At 36.6% G+C, this 20243-nt stretch overlaps 1 protein-coding gene across 2 annotated transcripts in view; it reads left to right on the forward strand.

The window, feature by feature from the left end:
* The window catches only part of PARN (poly(A)-specific ribonuclease), a 58595-nt gene extending 42273 nt beyond the window's left edge, over positions 1 to 16322 (forward strand). For both annotated transcript variants that reach the window (XM_062588387.1, XM_062588388.1), the window contains exons 22-24: positions 6046 to 6235; positions 12996 to 13189; positions 16173 to 16322. In XM_062588387.1, coding sequence (XP_062444371.1) covers positions 6046 to 6235; positions 12996 to 13189; positions 16173 to 16225 — 437 coding nt within the window. In that variant the 3' untranslated portion in view covers positions 16226 to 16322. The remainder of the gene's footprint in view (positions 1 to 6045; positions 6236 to 12995; positions 13190 to 16172) is intronic.
* Positions 16323 to 20243: the final 3921 nt, after the last annotated feature.

Consider the following 20243-nt stretch of genomic DNA (forward strand, 5'->3'; position numbering starts at 1 on the left):
GTTCAGGTGTCAAAAGAGATAACAATCTTTGTAAAAAGTCTGTTTTAAAAGTCTGTTTCTAGATTTAAGAATATATTTCTAGTCTATTTCTAAATCTGAAAAACAGAAAGGGATGATCAGCGCAATGTACAACCTGAGGTTTTCAGTTTTGATATAGCTGCAAATAGTTTCTAAAAACATGTAATTCAGAGACTACAAACTCTTCAAATTGTTAAAATACTTTTGCTCATCAGTCTCCACTACATAGATTTCTCTAGCATGTGGGTATCTCTTTACCATCCATAACTTGTTTTTGTGAATCAGTATGCAAATTATGAAATTAGATACTGTCTTAATTAACAAAGTAGGTATATTTTGTTAGCTTGAAAAATTAGAGTTCTAACAGTGATTTATCCTTCAACATTTTGTACTTAATTCTGTACCTGTGTCTCAGGATAATAGTGGTCTTTACAAAGCTAAGAATTTTGTTCATGGACACCAAGGAATAATTTAGTACTTTACCTCAGTGGATTATTTTTAAATAAAGTATTGTAGGCACCTGAATTTCTAAGCATGTGAGAATGATTAGTCAAGTATTGCTTGCTTTATTTTTAGTAAATGCAGTACAGATGATTTTAAAGAATCGTATTTTCTTAGTGCAGTTTGAACACATTGTCTATGTTTGTGAAATTGATAAAAACTTAAATCCTTTGAGACTTGGTACTTTTGCAATACAGCACCTTCTAGTCTGTTTAATATTTGGGACACTGAGTAGAAGCAAGGTGTATAAATGCCCCTGGGGGAAGCAGACATGTTGAAAAATGATTGAAAACTTGTTGTCCTAATAGTCAACATAGTTCCAGAAATATAACACACCCTCATTGCCTTATAAATCATCAGAATGATTTATTCTTTTATTCAGCAATAAGGAAAGCAGTCTTAATGCAACTAAGTAATTACTTTAAAGTTCTTCAGGGCTTTTGAGATCTTTCAAAGTGGTGCTGGGATCCAAAATTACACTGTATTGTAATTAGGCTCTGCTTTCCACATAGTTAAATATGCTTTTATCAGTGAAAAAAATTTAAAATGAATTTTAACTACCTCCTGACCTCAAAGTAAGGCCTTTCCATTCGTGATGCTTCAGTGCAGAATGATCCTAGAAGATCTTCAATGAGACCTTGGAATCTTGTTTTATCTAGCTCTCTGTGTGCTGCTCTTTTAATAAACTGTCAGCAGTTAGGGTGTTTCTTTGTTAGTGTAGGTTGATGACCAAAGATTTAAAGAATCCTCATGTCATACATAGAGATATCTTACTGTGGTGAATTAATGGTAAATTAGGTCGGTTTGCACGGCAGTGTCGTATCTTTTTGACTTTTAAATTCTTTTGTCAGAGCTAAGAGTAGCATACTGCATAGGGCAGCTATTCCCTGGATCACTTCTTTCCTGCTAAGAAATGTACTTATTTTATAGTCTGCAGAATGTTCCACATTCCCGTGAAATTTTGAAAATCACTGAATAATGAAGTAAAATAGCTAATCTTCATTCTCTTCAAGTGGTGAGGAGTGGAAGGAGGACAGAGTGTGAGACTCAGTCTGTGCCCTGTTTCTGTATTTGAATGGTTACCATTCGTTACTGGCTCTGTGGTGTTGTATAGACAAGCCAAGTGAAGAAACATTCAGAAAGATTACTAAATACTGTACTGTACTGATAGCCAAAAAGGAGTACTTAAGGGCAATATAGCTTGCCTCCTTCCTGCTTTTAAGGATTATTCTTAGTTTTTTTAAAAGTGCCCATTTAGTTAAGGGGGGGGGCAGGTGGAGGAAGCTCTGCGAGTAGAGGTAATCAGGTTTTTGAGCAAAGGTGTTTCATTCTTTGCCCGTGCCCTTCTTGGCACTGCCATCATTGTTCAAGGAGCCATTAGTGTGTTTTGTTTTGGCCAATACAGACAGTTTGAAGAAAAAGTTTCAATGGTAGTGGAGTAATTTTTGTGATATGCTGTTGTTTGCTTGTGGGAGGTGTGGTAGTTCTTATGGGGGTGAGGAGCGGGGTCTAAGGCAATGATTTGTAACTCTTTACATTGCAGCAAGGTTGGCTGTAGACTGGTTTGATACTCATGTGAGGTGCCAGCCCTGCTTCCTTGCTCTCAGTGACGAACAGCCTCAGAGTTGATGAATGGTGCTGGGACTGGGGGCTAGTTGGCTTACAGGTGAAGACAGAGCACAGAGGTAGTTACTGGACCTGACTGGAAAGGAAACTGGTTAGATATTAAGGAAAGATACATTTGAGAGGGACTAAGCTGTATGAAGAAAACTGGAATAAGGAATCAGATATGAACAGTGGGACACGGATTGCCTATGTCACAGAAAACTGTTACCTAAAGGTGGCAGACACAATCAAATGAGGAGGAGGGACTGCTACCTGGGCAGAGCAAATAGGAAACAGTGGATCTGACATTAGAGGAGGCTTAGGGTTACGATAGATTGCAAGACTGCTGTCAGATGAAGACAAGTCCAGAAAAGATTGAGCTGGGAAACACACAAGTAGAGGGTAGGACAAAGCAGAGATGTTGGCTATTTAGCGAGACTTCTGTCAAGTTTGTGAATCTCTCTGTTGCTTTTTGAGAGGAGCTAGCAGACAGAGTACCTAATCCTTTTTATATTGAGTCAACAGTAGCAACTATCAGTAATTTCCTTGATTGATGCAGAGGAGATTGGAGAAGTGCATCTAACATTTTTGGTCCAACTCATTAGACATGCCTTACAGTAGAAGTTTTCCAGGTATACTTCAAAGTCTGGAAAACTGCACAGAAGGTGCATGAAAAGTACATTAATATTGCAAAGTTAATATCACTGCTGCTTAACCTAATGAGTGATTCGTGCTTATACATTGATAAAGACCATAGACACATGATCACATGTTGTTTCTTTTAGAGGTTTTGGTTTGTGACTTCTCTGGTAATGTGTTAATACAGAGCTGTGTAAGAACCTCACCCTCACTGAATGCTTTGTGCAGTGGACATCTTAATTCTGGTTTTAGGCTAATTTAAAAGATAATATCTAACTTGGAATGTTCAATCTTTACTTCTGCTTTCTATTTATAAAGTAGGCATAATAATAGTACTGCTTCAACTAATGAGCTTTACTTTAAAATACTGGACAATATCATGATGAAAAAATTTTGAAACAGAGCGTAGATAGTCCTAGAAGTCAATAAATAAGGCTGTGGAACCACACACTGAGTAACAAGAATAAAACAAAATATTGAAATAGCTTCTTATTAATTGAACACTGGCCATCTGATTGAGGCACTGGCCCCATATTTTAAATTGTACATTATCAGATGAGATTAACATAGTATCTATACATATTATCTGAAGTGACCTACCAGAGGTCACTTTACAGCTTCATAAGTGAATTTTTACTTTAGTATTTCATAAACTTGTGTGCTTAATATTGCAGACTGTATATTAATCTGTAATTGTGTGTGTGAGAGTATGTTATATACATGTATATGTTCTTTTTTCTATCTCTACAGTTCATTTATCTATCTGTCTAGCTAATAGACTCGACACGGTCCATGACCATCTGTCAGAATTTCATTCTGTGTAAGAGCAGTGACTTGGTAAAGGAGGATCTTTGTACACATTCCTCTTGGATCACTCAACCTCAATCAGCCCATTTAATAGTTTGCCTAGTAACTGGGGAAGATGCTGTGGTCTAGAAGCGTTCTTCCTAAAATAATGTGCAACTACAATTATTCTATTTTAAGATGGAAACTTAACTTCATGGCTGCAGCTAGTGTAATTAAATGCAACCATGTGGTGTTGCGACTAGCTCAGGTTTCTGACAGAAAGATTTGTCTTCTCTCTTATGATGTAAAAAAAAAAAAAAAGACTAAATTTTCTCTAGTGTTGCTAGAATGCATTGTAAACTATAACAAACATTTCTTCTATTGGCAATGCAAAAATCGGATAACTTCATTTCGTTGGTTTGGCAACATGGAGAGTGCTTATCATAAGAGCTTCGAAGAGAATGTATTTCCAACTTTTACAGGGAACTACTCTGATTCAAGACCACGCAAGATTGATTTATCTCTGTGGCTCATTAAAATCGTGCATATGTCTTCATTTTATTTGCCCAATGCATAAAGCAATATACTCAGCAAATAATATTTTTGAATGGGTTGCTATGAAATACAGGCCTTATTTCAAGAAAGCAGAGTTGTATCTGTTCAGAAATACTTATTTTTTACTACTTTTTAAAATTTATCTTTAGGTTCTGCTGTAAAGATTATTTTTTCCTTAAACACAGACGAGATTTGTCAGGGAACTAAATGGAAGAGCCACAACTTTGGCTGTTTGTTTAGGTCAAAAGAAATTAATGTGAAATGGTTGTTGTGTTTTAACAAATCACTGCTTATCAGATGATCCATGGCAACTATGTGCTTGATTTTTGGAAAGTAAAAACACACTTGAGGTTTAACTAAACAAATTTTCCTCCTAGGAATGTCAGCTGGCATGCAGTGGCGCAAGTAAGCCTTGTTAATCCATTCATGATGCCTGCATCCTAACTTCATGCTCAATAAATATGCTCCTAATTTTTACAGGCAGATTCTGTAACTTTATATTTGAAAGCAAATATAAGGCGTATGGAAGGAGGGATATCTTAACATCTCTTTGGTTAATGCAACAATCTTATGAAACTATTAATCATAACTTCTGGTAGCTATTCTTGGGGTTAAAACTGAATATGAGGCTATTGCCCAGTTTTATGTTCTTTGAAAGGTTTTTACTTCAGCAGCAAGCAGCATCTATTTACCGTAACTGGTGTATGGGTAATTCATTTCACAGTGGCATAGGTAATTGGTAGAATAGACTTACCCTGAAAGAGGGAGGGGGGAAAAAAAAAGTGCACTCACCTTCTTCACCTTTTCTGAACCGTGCTGTTGGAGTACACCATTTCTCATGCTTGGACTATTTGCAGTACAAAATGCCCTGAATTCAAAATGGCACGACTTCAGCTAGGATCAGAAAGTTGGATGCACAGCTTGAAATTTTTACAAAAAAATTGGAAGTACACTAACAATCAGTGGGTTTTTTGCTTGTTTTTTTCTCCTTTTGTTACCTGAAACTATTTTAAAATGCACAACACAAGCATACAAACAACTGGATCTGTGTTTTGGGTTTTTTTTTTTTTTTTGTTTATATTTCAGTAGGTGTTATTGGTTAGTTTACAGTACTTTCTTGTAGTGAATTAAACTACAAACAGCAGAGGACACCAGTTGACAGCCAGTTTAATTTGCTGATTCATCTGTTACAGCGATGGCTTCAGGCCACAGCTTGGCTAGCAGATTAAAGGCTGAGAGCTGCAAAGATGATGGGACTTGAAGGAATGTTGGTAAATTGTTGCTAAATGAAAGCAGTGCAAATGTTTTTATAAGTCATCCTAACTTTGCATTGACAGAAATCCTTCTACCTCAAACTAGCAGTCATTTTTAGTTAAATGGAGACTTGCCTTTTAAAAGATGCAGGGAAGGAGCAGCTGGGTATTAGTTAAGGGCTGCTTCCAGGGGTATCTTGTGTAACAAAAAATGCAGCTCAAACAAGCTTATGTTTCACAGCAATCAAACAAAGTTTTGGCAACAACTTTGCAAATGTCCTCTTTTCCTGGCAGACTTGCAAAATAAACCTGCTGGTTTAAGTAATGAGACTTAAAGGGAAAAAAATCCAGGAAATCTTTCTTTGCCAACAAGCAATCTGGAAGAGGGTTATGAGTGAAGAATTGATGGTTTCTAATTTAAAGGGAAGAAGTCTTAAGTAGAGTTAACCCTTCTTTATATGAAGTCTGACTTTCAGAAATGTTTTCAATATGTAGTTCAAACAAAGCATGGATTTGGAGAGTACAACTTACTTATTTTTCTTTTTAGCACTAGCAATAGAACTTGAAATTGTTTTTATGAATAGAACAAATAGCTCACTGACCTGCTTTTCAAACTAAGTTATTTCAGAAGAGGGAATACTGTCATTTAATAGTGTTTTGTATATAATGTCACTCTTCTTCCCCATAGCTGTAAACACCAGCAGGTATGCTGAAAGTTATAGGATCCAGACATACGCAGAATATGTTGAGAAAAAACATGAAGAAAAACAGGCAAAGAGAAAATGTACAGAAGATAGTTGGAAGGAGATGGAGAGAAAGCGATTAAAAACTCAGTGCTCACCTTATGTTTCCCAGAGTCGATACTACTGTGTTAACAGGTGAGACTTTTTTTGTGTGTGTGTTGCCAACTCTTGCATTTTTATTGCATTTTTATTGCCAGTCTGTCAGCTATGGGATAGGTGGCATTTCTGTCTTTATACTGCTGTTTTTATTTGTTTGCTTATAAATCAGTGGTGGTACATCATCTGTCACAAGGTCGTTGGTAGAAGAGCAGAGGGGATTTGGTCAAAAACATGTTTAGACATCTTTTAAGATCGGGATTCTGGTGAAAGGTCAGCTCACGGCTTCTGAGCTTGGCATAAGAATACTGTTTCTTAAAACCATAAGGATAAATTGCTTCCTTTAAGTTAGCACCTTCTGAATGACTTCTATCATTTGGAAGCTTCTCTATTTTCTCAAATTCTTGTAAATGCCTTTTTCTTTTTTGACTGACTTTCATGGTGATAACACTGCCACTGAGAAGGGTATGAATTGCTGTCTCTAGCAGCCCTAATGAAGTCTTCGTTGTGTCTCAGCAAAAGGAGAACAAATGATTCTTCTATGGCTTTCAGTATTTGGAATAAACTTTGAAAAGGGTTTGAATTATATTTGTAAATATGAACCAAGTCTGGAGGCCTCTATTTTGATTCGAGTCCAGTAAGTTACCATGTGCATTTCTTGTTCCATCTTTACCTTGTCATATTAATGAGAGAGTTCTGATGTGAAAGCAACATTTTAAGTGATTTATGTGGCTGTGAATGGGGAGGACTTTTCAGTTTTGGGAGTTTTTTTTAGTGTTAATTGGACTATTAAGTTATTGCTATTTTTTCTCCACTTAGATTCTTTTAATTTTATTTAAAAATAAGTTGCAGTGGAGTGCAAGTCATGTTTTTGTAGTTTGTTTGTTTGTTGCAGTTAGACCATGTTAAAGGACATAAGAGCAATTTGGAGCAGCTGAGCTGTTTCTCCTCCCTCTTTTCTGGGAATAGTGTGATAAGTTTGAGCTTTCATTGCATCTTCCTAAAAATGTTATCTGTCATGTAACAAATATACTTAATTTGTTTTGTTCTTTTCATCCAAGTGATGTTGTGATTTGTCTACAGTGCAGAATTAAATGCAGGTGTATGTTTTGGCTAGCTGTCAAATTTTCATGCTTTTGTCATGATGGGAAGTCTTAAAGTGTAAGAGGTGTGTTTGATCCCTAAAAACAATATGAAAGAGTCTAGTGATAAAATTGCTATTAAATGAAATTAGTTTAGTGAAACTGTTGTGCTTGTGAGAACTTGGAAGTGTGTGCTGTGAAGAGCTGAAGAGCTCTTAAGTTTATCCTTATTCTGCTGTTGCTACCAGATGGCGGAGGTTTAAGTCTGTAGTTTATTATTAGGTCTGTATTAAATAGTCTAAGAACATTTATCATATTTAGATTCTACTGCAAAGATATGTTGAGAGTCCTAGTTTTATTCCTACTAGAGGAAATATCTGGCCTTTTTGAATGTTGTTATAGATATTTTGAATATTGCACAGATCCTGGGCAAATGTTAAGAGTGGCAACTTATTGTTCAAACCCAAACTAGCTTATTCTTTTAACGTGTTCTTTGGAAAACATTGAGAGATAACAACAACTCTGCATCACTTTAAAGAACTTTGAGAACTACTGCAAATGAATGTGTAATTCTGAAAATGACTGAATGAAACTGAGTGAATTCTTCTCTTAATTATGGTATTTCTCAATGAATTGTCTTCTGGAGTACTTAATCTCCTTGAAAAATTTTAATGTCTTTATGTTGTTGAAAAATCCCACATGATGCCTCCTGATATGTGCAGCCTTGTTTTGGGGTGATCAACATCTGGTTGTTTTGGATAGCTTTTGACAGCAGTCTTTATTTTTTTTATAGACATAACTTCTTTTGTATTTAATGCTGCAGGCACTTTTGTCCTTTAATTATTCAATGAAGGAGTGATTCATTTCTGTCCCAATCTCCCTGTCGTGCAGATCTTCTGACATGTTTTTCTTAATTTTACTACTCTGCTCCTAGAGTTAGATTGTGTTGTCTTGTCAACTAATCTCTTGTAAATGTTTCCTCTTAAGAGTAATTTGGAAGTTATACCAGATTAGGAAGAGCATGGATTTGCAAACCTTGTCTTTCAGTTCACTCAGGCTGACTATATATGAATTTTCCTTTCCAAAGTTGTATATTTTTAAAAAGTATATTTTTGATATAGATTAATTTGAATCACTTAAGTACTATGATATATGTTGTAGCTGGTCTCATATAATAGCTTTATGTTACTGCATTCTTTGTGTGTTTATTTACTAGTAAATAAAGATACTGCATCAATTCCTGCTAGGGAGGACAGCTACAGAATAGCCAGTCTTCACAATGATAATCTATGTATTTGGGCTGCTTTATTTTCCACTTTTTTTCCTCCCCCTTTCCCTCTTTCTTCCACTGATGAAGTTGTTAGGTATTCTTATAAGTAAACTTTGTCTTACATTAACAAATTGATAAGTATATTGTGAAGGTTCTTTAATTCCTGTCAGCCTAACAAACTGTACTCCCATATTATAAAGAGCTTTGTTTCAGAAAATATAGTGTAATAGTATTAATAGTAGTTGCAAGGCAAAAATAACTTGTATGTAGTATATACCATTTGTATACAACATATTATTATTGGAAATCAAAGTTGGTGTTAATGGAAAGTCATTATTTGAAAAAAGTGTGCCTGATGATTAACATTGGATGGGTGGGCGGTGGAAAAACTGATACATTTGACAAAACTTCAAGTAGTTAATAAGATTTTCTCTAAAGCCATCCAGAACACATTTTAAAAGGGGATGCATCATGGCTTTTTGTGTATTATATAGCACCAAGTATGTTGTGCTCAGTAAAGAACTACCTGCCAGCTCTTTCATGACAGTTAAACACTGATTTAAGATCTTTTCCTTTGTTGAAACGTTAGCATGAAAAATGAAGTAGAGTATGTTTATTTTGTAAGACTTGATATTTTGCTCTACTTGTAGCTGCTTATTCTAGTTTTTCTGATCCTCCTCTAGGAATGAGTAAAACAAAATAAGATTCATGGCAAGAGACTTGTACTAGTTAAGTGCAGAGAAGTGATATGTCATTTTGCCTCACCATTTTTCTAGCTAAAACCAGCAGCACTGCATCTGCTGTCAAGTCTGGCTGCTGTTCGTAGAATCACTTCCTTGGATGCCTGTATTTTGCTAAAGATACTTTATCCTGATCTCATGCTTCAAATGTTCATGTGTTTCTGCTGATGATTCCTTCACTAAGTTTGTTTTACCTCTTGTTACAGTATGGTTCTTACTGGAATGGTTGGTTGTAGTGGTTTATTACTAAATAGAGGATAAGAATTGGGAAAAGCTGAGCCCTTAATAAATATTGCAAACAAATTATTGTATTCCAGTGTTCTAGTGTTGTTTGAAATGATTTGAGATGATCTGCTCTTAAGGAGAAATGACAGATTATTACGATGAGCACTATACCCACCTACTCACCCTCAGTTGTTTAAAGTGGCAAGAAAACACAGGATCTAGATTTTTGAATTAAATGAACTGCACTTGAAGTTGGAAATTTGTACACATCTAGGCCAGTTCCAGATGCTCTGCTGTGATGGAAGTGGCCCTTTTAAAAGCAGGCTATCCTTCTTCCAAAACAGTGCTTAATGCTATTTATTATCATTTTCCCCCCTTTTACACAGCACCACTTGCTAACTCTTTCAAAATAATTACTGTAGCATTAGCTCAATTGCTACTCGTTAGTAGCTGAAATGACATTGCAAAGTTCATGAGCAGTTTAATCAGGTAGTGCCTGTGCTCTTTCTGCCAGTAGAGAGCTTTATAAGTCTACCACGTCCTGTTGATTCACAAAATTGTGCTTAGTAATAAGTTGCTAGTCACTCTGCTGGAATTTCACAAAATACTGTGTGTTTTTTTTAAGATTATACTTACTACGAATGGAAATTGAAAATAAACTCTACATTTTTTATTTCTGCCATCTTCCTCCGTGGGTCATTCATTGTGCCTGGAGGCTGATGTGAAATTAGGCCAGTGAGAGGGAGAGGTTGGGGAAGAAGGGCTGGTGCAACCTGTTTTCCTTGAAAAAGATTAGAAACCCCACCTACCATCCTCACTTGCGTGAAAGCTATGTTATTATGTGCACCGAGTAGGTTTGCCAACTGGCACTGTAGGATAGGCTTTTCTTTACTCTTCCTCCCCCCGCCTCCACCAAAAAGCTTGGCTAGTAGTTCTGTGAGAAATGAGAACAAAATCCATTTCAGTATACAAAAGAAGCTTCAAAAACCCTTTAAATGTCTTGTTTTAGAAAAATAAATGATTGCCTGCATAACTGTTGTATATGTGTGTTTTGAAACTTCACTGAGTGCTAGCTTTGTTAATGGTTGAATTAAATCTCTGTAAAATATGCTGCAGGTAACCAAACAGTTGAGAATCCTAAAGCAGTGTATCTGAATGAAAATCTAATAGATATTCTTTTGTTTGATACTTCAGTTAGTTGCTTCTCAACGGAGAAGGAATTGGAGACAAAAACAAGGACATGTTCCAAAATAGCTGCTATAAGTAGAAAACTGAACTTTGCTCTGAGTGGTGCTGTAACTTGTGTATATTTAACCATACTGATTTGCTACTACTGCTAAGTGAATAAATAATGTTGCTGTAGTCAGTCTTCAAATCTTACTTCATGTTAAAGAAAAATAAGCAAAAAAAAAAAAAAACAACAACAACAACAAAAAAAAAACCCACAACTCTTAGTGATGTAGAATCCATGCAATCAAAGAAAGAATGTAGAATGAAATTAATATTTTAGGCAGAAGGAAGCAGTCCACAGTTGATTATTAAATACTTGCATTTCAGTCTTTGTGCTGTGCTGCCTGTATCTTTGTCTTTTGTTGTCTTTTTTGTTTATTTTTATGGCTTTTAAAGGTAAAAACATAAGGCCTAAAATTAATTTTCTTATTGTACCTTACTAATTGCATGCAGAAGGTGAAGAACTTGTTCTTCTGTATTTACAATAACTTTGTGAGAGTCTAAGTTGAAAAATGTCTCAAGTTCACCATGAGGCTTTTTCAAAAAGGGAGCATACTCCTACAGTGAGAGCAAGCTCCTTTCTAAGAGCTGGGTGCTCTTAGTATCCTTAAGCAACCATTAGGATCATAATTTATAGCTCCTGAGTCTCTTTCCTATGTACTTTTTCAGAATACCTCCCCTGAAAGTGGATTTCTTACCATTTTTTAATGTAATTGTATTTCTTAGTTTTCTAAGATGCTTATTTCTTTACTAGATATCTTGTTCTATCACTATCATACCCAACCTATTTTTTGTCTGTTTTACAATGTTGAGACTGTATGCAGGGTAAACAGTTCTATCCGTCCTGTTGGCTTTCATCTTTTTATTGGTAGTAGTTGCAGTGTGACTCGAAAGGATGATTTGTAAGAGACCATGCAAGAAGGCCTTCTGTGTATGAAAGTCTGGAGGAATAGCCAGCAATTCATCAAAGTAATGCTGTTTGTGCTCCTAAAGTGGAAATAAGAGCATGAGGCTAAATCATGTGTTTCATGTTTGTTTATTGCCTTTGGACATCCCAAAAGAATCTGTTTTTAAATTGCAAAATGTTCAGCTGAAAAAATTCAATTTCAAAGCCAAAACTGTACAGCTAAATTTAACAATGGTATAGCTGAAACTTTAGTGAAAGCCCATATTCTCCTGCTATTTCTGATTAACAGAAAAATAAAAAAGCATGTAAAACTGTTCTATAAGTCAATACTGATTTTTATTTATATATAAAAAGACTTATTAATACAGCTATGTTATCTAGTTCTTAAAAACTGAAGATTTATAAACAAAATTTGTGTTTCAAGTATATTGCTCTAAGAGAATATTGAATCATACCTTTAAAAATAGCTGATATTTATACACCTAGAAGCTTGTAATGGGAACTGGTTTTTGTTTTTGTTTTTTGAATTAGCTGCTTTGCTGCTGTGTTCTTTTTTTTTTTTTTTTTTTTTTTTTTTTTTTTTTCATTTAGTATTGTCCTTTGGCATTCAAGAATAGTATTCCAGTGGAATGAGAGTCTGTACATTGTCACATCTGTGTACACTGAAGGGAGCAGAGTTTTAAGTGCATGTTTGTCCTGTATTAAGCTTTGTTCAGATATTACCTTCAATTAAATATGTGCTGGGTTTTTGTGCTTTTATTTTAGATGACTGGTGGATAGTAAGAATCTTTACTTCAAGATCTGATTTAAAGTTCATTACATGGAGGTTGATGGCTTTTTCTACCTCTATGTAATAGAAATACTTCTAGAACTACCTATAGATCAAGTGAGAATGTGAAGTGTGCAGATAGGATGCTTCAATGTCGGGAAGTATGTTCGAGGCTTAACAGTTGCAGATAACGTAATGTCCATCAAGAGTGCCCTGTAAGAGCTTTCATAACTAAGGCCAAAGACTGTTTTGAAGAGAATAAAAATTAAAACTCCAGAGGGATATAAAACAGCTGTAAATACTGTTGAGCTGAGTGATTTGATTGGAATAATGGATAAATATGAAACATCCATTCCACAAAGAATGAATACCTTCATGCATATAAGATGACACAGTAGGTAGCATATTTATGGACTCTTATAGCTAGTCAGATCTTCCAGGTGATGTCATTTCATGGTGTACCACTTCCTAGAGAATTTATTATGCTACTTTCATAAGCATTTAATTGATACACAGCAGCTAGTACCTATTAGGTATTCCTGGTTTGTTCATAGTCATATTTCTTTTGTCTTTCAGTTTTACAGGTACCAGTACATTGGGAAAGAGAAGCATGAGTCCTATTCAGGAAGAAACTGGTTCTGATGATATGGAAGAGGGAGACATCCAAGATCTAGAATGTGATGAAACAGACTCCTGTGCAGAGTCTCTTCCAGATGGTAAGAAGAGAGCCAAGAAGTTCAAAAAGATCAAGAAAGAACAAGTTCCAGCAGGTAAGAGCACTGTTCTTACTCATGTTTTTCTTTTCTGTTTGGAAATGCCCTAGGCCTAAACAGAATATGAATTGTTTTTTGAATGTCTCAACTCTTCTGGCCTCTTACGAATGCAGTGCAGTAAGTCTTCATATTTAAGTTATTTAAGCTGAAGATTGCATCATACAGAATGTCAAAAACAAATTTCAGAAACTGAGGCTGAAAGGCAATCTTCTAAATTCAATAATAGAAGGGAACAGGAGGTAGTTAACTTATTGATTACCTTCCTCCTCAAAATAAGGCCATTTGAATATTTTTAACTATTTTAAATCTCTTTTTATTTTTTCTTTGATGTGATTTTCAAGTTAGGGTTACCCAATGTGTTTTTGCATATCATAAACGTAGTTGAAAGAATTCTGGATTCTACAGTAGATCTCTCTGTTAATCCAACTAACTTTATGATAAACTGTAAGACTTGCCTAATATAGATGTTTTTCCTTAAGGCTGACTGGATGATGTCATAGCTGAATTAAATGCACACAACTTGCATTGAGCTGCTGGATGTGTATCGTTACACAAACTATTGCTTGCAAGTGAGCCCAGTTTTTATAAATCTATCTGCTATCCTGAAGGCTAATATGAGCCTTTTAGTTAACAATTTAAAATTGTATAAGCTGATAACATTGCACTATACATCTTTTACTTAAATAATTTGTGAGATACAGATTTTTCTGTAAACCAAGGAAATGTTAGGATTTCTCAGTGCAGTCAGTATATTACCTGCCTTTATACTTGACCCCAAACTTTGACAGTTCACATGCCTGCCCTTTGCTGCTTGTCCAGCACACCGCTTGCCAGACTATTTTAGGTTGACTGCAGTTTGACCTGGTCAGACTGCTGTGTTACCTCCCCTGATATAACTAGGCTGTAACTCTACTGATATCCTTGCCTTTCTGGAACATTTCCTGAGCATGTGTTGACTTTCTGAGCCAATTCAATGGAGGAGTAACTTTCCAGTAACTTACTGGGCTCTTAAGTTTACATGGATCCTTTAGCTTCCTGGGTGCTCTGCATTTATGAATTGCTTAACTGTGTTTTTTCCAATATTAACTTGGCAAGACAGTGATGAAAAGTGAGTATGTTTAAAAATCTTATTGCTGTGGTTCCAGACGTGTTGGACAAGTGGATCTTGCCCTTAGTAGTTCTTGTACTTACCACACATTGAGTAAGCTTTTGTTGATTAGAAAGGCTTAGTGGACCACAAGCAGCCCATTCACATTTCATGGACTACTCATTGTTGAAGCTTGAGGAATCTTGCTTTCAGGAGATGCAGATTGAAAAGCAGAAGAAACTGTAGGTTTTTATGATAAACTATTAAGTTTTAAATTTGCTCAGACAAAAAAACCCCACTTCTTATTCTTAGTAATTAATTTTATAAATCTCTTTTTTAAATCTTGTTTCAAGCACCGGATAAAATGCTTGAAAATCAATTGTTTCTAGTAGAAATGGTAAGCCCAAATCATCTTTTTCCTGTGTTCTACAACGTGTTTTGATATGATGGATACATAAGTGTATGCAATGTTCTGTGTGCAGTTTCTGCACAAGCTTTTTTGTTCTAATTTGATTGAAGACTTTTCACCTGAGTGATTTCTTGTAATGACTTTAAGACCTAAATGTGTGTTTAAAGTGTTTTGAACTTTATGTCTGATTAAAACTATTCCTTGTTTCACCTAATATTTTTGCTGTGTTGGATGAGTTATTGCAACCTGTACAAAAAAAAATCAGCAATAAATAGATCAACAAAAACCAAATCCTTTCAGATTCATGTTGCACAAGGTTATTTGATTACTATTTCAGCTTTTCTTAGTATTTGCTTGTAGAAATGGATTAGAATATGTTAAGTCATTCACAACTCTTAGTTCTTGGGCATGTGGAACACTGCCTATATTGAAGTGCATTCAAATATAGCTAAAATTTCATTTCCATTCCTTTTCTAGTTAATTTTATCCAGAAAATGATAATGTATACCAAGCATCCTTGCTGAGATCGAAAGTTATTTTTTTTCCAGTATTTCAATAGGGCAATTGTTCTGTATGAGTGTTTGCTGTAGAAGAACAGTGAAAGAAAAACATGACAGGACTGTCTACTGTAATTCTGAGTATAAAATTCATGGTCTGTATTTGGCATGATGGAAATGCATATTGTCAGTATTAGTGTAATTGATCTTTCTCAAATTTTGGGAGGCTGGAAATACTCTTCCATATTTTAATTTTCTGAACTACCATAAACAAAATTAACAGCAAGCATGTCTGGGAAGGTAGTATTATGTAATTTCATCCTATATATTGCAAAACAAAATGACTGATCAAAAATACCTAAATGCTAAATACAATATTTTACAATTTATGAGTAAGAAACTTGAAATTAGTTATTATTGCTACTTTGTTCTTCAGTGGATTCAAAATAGAATATGCTGTAATGTTTTTTGCAAATGAGTTTAACTCTCTAATTTTTTATATTTTCTTACTATTTTACCTTCTCATACAAACAATCTGTTGGGTTCTCTTAGGTGCTGACTTACCAGTAGTAGGTGCTGACTTACCAGTAGTAGGTGCTGACTTACCAGTAGTAGGTGCTGACTTACCAGTAGTAGGTGCTGACTTACCAGTAGTAGGTGCTGACTTACCAGTAGTAGGTGCTGACTTACCAGTAGTAGGTGCTGACTTACCAGTAGTAGGTGCTGACTTACCAGTAGTAGGTGCTGACTTACCAGTAGTAGGTGCTGACTTACCAGTAGTAGGTGCTGACTTACCAGTAGTAGGTGCTGACTTACCAGTAGTAGGTGCTGACTTGCCAGTAACGTATCTAAAGTCTCACACTGGAGGAGAAAATATGCCTTTTTATGCTGTGAAAGAATCAAAAAGATTGTTGATTTAATTTCTATTCCTTTCAGTATTTGTAGACTGAGGTTTTTAATATATTTTTTTGTGGCCTTGTCTTTTAGGAAGCCTCACAAGTAGTTCCGCTGAAATTTTCGAAGTCCCTGAAACATGGTAGGAAACAACGGCCTTAACAAGTGGAATTGATTCAAAGCATTTGCAAGAACACACCTCTTGGAAGCCATACATTATTTAAATAAAGTGGTGTTAACAAAGCAGTATGTGTCCTGAAAATCAGTTTAATTTTTTAAAACTGTTTACTGAACAATCACTGTCAATTTTACTTGTGTGTATATTAACTAGTTTAAAATTCTGTTGTTGATCATGTGAAATCCTTGCTGTTGTAAATGATGTTAGATTTAAGAAGCAAGACTAAATGTATTTTGGTTCATCTGCTTTGGCATGCTGGCTATGAAATGTACAAAGAACTGGCACTATATGAATTTTGTGCTAGGCTGTTTCTTGTGCTTGAGGGGAGTTACCATAAGTCTCCTAATCTTTAGATTTGTTTTAGGCAATATCAGTATGCTGTCAGCATTCTTGAGACAGGTAGAATTGCAGTATCTCATATTGCAATTCTACCAGTTACTTCATCTGGAAATCTCTTTTCGTTTTCCATTTCCCTCTCTCTCCCTGCCATAGTGCAGCCAGTATTGATCTAAATACCAGCTTTACACTTACTCTATCCTTTCAAAAAACTGTAATTTGTAAGTTGCTCAAACATGAATGTCCTGGTGGAAGATGATACTTCTTTTTCACATCTGTTGCTGTTTTCACTTTTAAATTTTGATCTCATTCTTCCCTCTTCCTTCCCCAGTTTATGGGGGGTATGTAAAAATGTTTTTGGTACCTGTGACAGACCTGCTAACTGCACCAGCCCTTTATTTGTTTAAAAAAGATCTACCTTGGTAGATTTCAGAAAATGTTTGATATTTAAAACTTTTGTATCATGGAAATAAAAACAAAAGATGTATTTCCATAAAATGAAAATTAAAGAAATTTTCTTAGGATCTGGTTTGATTTTATTTTTTGTTTTTCTGAAAACTGAAATGTTCTTGTGTGCTTTTTTTTGCTGTTCATAATATGGACAATTTTTTTGTCTCATAAAATTTGCAGCTTATGATTAGCAGACCCTTTGGGTCCATGGACTGCTTTCAAGAGATTTGTGAAATCTAACCAAGAAAAGCAAGCCTGTTTTCAGAAGCTTTATATTGCTATGTTTCAATTGAGGAAAAGAAATCTAAAAGTTTTGCAAATTGGAAGATTCAAAACCATTACTGTGGAGAGTGAAATATTAAGGAGGCTTCATCAAATTGTATTGTGGATCAGAACCATTGTCATTTAAACAGTGCAATAACCTGTTCGAAGGTATGCAAAAATTTTGTGTTCCTTTTAAATGATGAGTGCTATCTTGAACTAGCATTGCAGAGGGGAAGTTAATTGAAGACCCTCAAATATTTAAAAGGTTTTAAAAGTTTTATTTCTAATCTTGGAATACTGCTGGAGCTAGCGGAAGTATTTTTTTTGAATAACATGCAGTATGTGAGAAAGACAGCAGTCACGTTAGTAATGCAAAGGGAGATTGGAAACTGAGGTGTTCTGCTCTAAAGGCTCCAGAGACTTTTCTTCCCTGAAACATGTGACTTTTGGAGTAAGTAGTTAGACCACTTTCGTCTTGAGTACAAATGCAAAGAAAGATCAAACTGAGCATTCAGAATATATGCAATGGCTTTTTCTTTAAAAAAAAAAAAAGAAAAAAAAAAAAGACATTGACATCTATGTTTTGGGAGGGAGCTTAGGCTCATGATTTCACCAGGATGCAAAGCGTGTTAGGGACTGTCAAAAGTATAGGTTAAAATGCAAGAAAGTCTCTGATCAAGAGCTGCAGAGCCCTGCCCTGTTGCAGAGGCCTAACGAGCCATTAGGACTCATGAGACATAAAGATCCTAAGATCTTTATGGTGAACTGCCTTCGATCTTGAACAGTATGTATTTCCATAGTAGATACTTGCCTACCTGCTAGGCAATTTATTTCTTCCAAGTAGGCCAAACGTATCATTGTCTAAATGATGAAGACTTTGTTCTTTGTGCATAACATGCTGCTTCTCTGAAGTACACTTTATTTTTCAGATTGTAACCTATTTGAATCACAGAATGGCTGAGGTTAGAAGGGACCTCTGGAGATCATCTAGTTCAACCTCCCTGCTCAGCAGGGTCACCTAGAGCACGGACAGGATTGCGTCCAGGCAGGTTTTGAATATCTCCAGAGAAGGAGACTCCACAACCTCTCTGGGCGACCTGTTCCAGTGCTCCGTCACCCCCACAGTAAAGAAGTTTTTCCTCATGTTCAGGTGGAACTGCCTGTGTTTCAGTTTGTGCCCGTTGCCTCTTGTCCTGTCATTGGGCACCGCTGAGAGGAGTCTGGCCTCATCCCTTTGACACCCTCCCTTCAGGTATTTGTAGACATTGATAAGATCCCCTCTCAGTCTGCTCTCCAGGCTAAACAGGCCCAATATAATATACAAAAGCTAATGCTCTTAGACATTTTCACTACTTCCACTTCTCCTTGGACTACTAATTTTGAGGAGTATAATGTTATTTTACTAATGCCTTAGTATTGGTTCTACAGCTGTAGTTAATATCTCTTAAGAAAATAGTGCTGTTTTGTTTTCTAGTCCTTGTGTGGTGGTGGTTCTAGCAGTTAACATGTAGTTAAGCTAAGAAAACATGATTGGAATGAGGGACTATATTTCTAATCTGAAGTTTGGGGAGGAAAAAATGTCCAGGGTCAGTAACGGTGTCCTAAGGCAGGATTTGCTATCACAAACTCACTATTTTGGGTCTTCGGTACAATTCCGTTCGTTCAGAATGAAGTCGCTAATTCTAGAAGGGAAGGTAGCTTCCACGTTTGTGTCCTAGCAAGTGTTTGAAATAAGTGCTCAGAGCCTGGATCTTTACTTTTGTTCCTGAGGGCTACAGCTAGGCAGTGCCCTGGGCAGCTGCCCCTCGCCGGGGTCGCATTGGCTCGGGCAGGAGGAGGAAACGCCGCCGCTGCTGTGCTGCGAGCCCCCGGCCTCCCCGCAGCGTCCCTGAGGCGGCTGGCCAGCCGGCGTCACCTCGCCACGGGCGGCCCTCGGCGGGGAGCGCTCGGGGGGATGCCAGAAGCGGTAGGGAAGGCGGGTGTGAGGAGAGCGAGGGCTTCGCTGGGCGCTGAGGGGCGGCGGAGGGCGAGCCTGCCGCCTCTGCCTCGGGAAGCCGGTGGCCTTGAACCGGGCTGCTTCGAGGAGCTGGCGCGGCGCGTTCGAGTGGAGTTCAAACCTGACGGTTACTGATGGCGATCGAGGGCTCCGTTGTTTGAATCGGAAAGCACGGTAGAACTATATTTAGAGGAATATTTTTTAAATGCCTTCCAAGTGTTTTTGGAAGCGTTCACTTGAGTCGGAACGCGTAGGACTGACATCGGGGCTGTGGGGGTTGCGTGGTGGCGAAGAGACGCGCGAGGAAAGGCGAGCTGTGCGGCGTAGCGGAGCAAGGGCCGGTCGCGTGTGGAGCTCGGCAAGGGTGAGCCAAGCCTGAGGGAGATTCCTCTGTCCCAGGAGAAGTCAAGATTTCTGTTAACTGGCTGCGCTGGTGGGAGTACAACAGCCCGGTTTGGTCTCAGGTTTGGGCTTGCGGCAGTGAGGAGATGTGGCTCCCTGCATTGTGTAGTGGCTATCACGAGGATTAAAAGCATTTCCTAGTCATGAAATATTATAGAAGTGCTTTCCTAGAACATGACTGTCTCAGATTTCTATTTCCGATTCTATCGTAAAGGCTTTTATTTCTTATTTTATTTTTGGAGAACACTTTTATCAATTATTTGTCCTATAAGCAGTTAACATGACTGTCTCAGATTTCTATTTCGGATTCTATCTTAATGGCTTTTATTTCTTATTTTATTTTTGGAAAACGCTTTATCAATTATTTGTCCCATAAGCAGTTAAGTGAGATAAATTGGTAGATGATGTTTTCATCACTGAAAACTATGAAGGAGGTTTTAGTGTAGCCGTTTATAACTAGAAAATAAGGATTTTTTTTTATTGAGGATACAGAAAACTAACATATTTGACTAAATTGAGACCACACTATTTTTGAAGT

Source organism: Rhea pennata, chromosome 15 (assembly GCF_028389875.1).
Source record: "Rhea pennata isolate bPtePen1 chromosome 15, bPtePen1.pri, whole genome shotgun sequence".
NCBI lineage: Eukaryota > Metazoa > Chordata > Aves > Rheiformes > Rheidae > Rhea > Rhea pennata.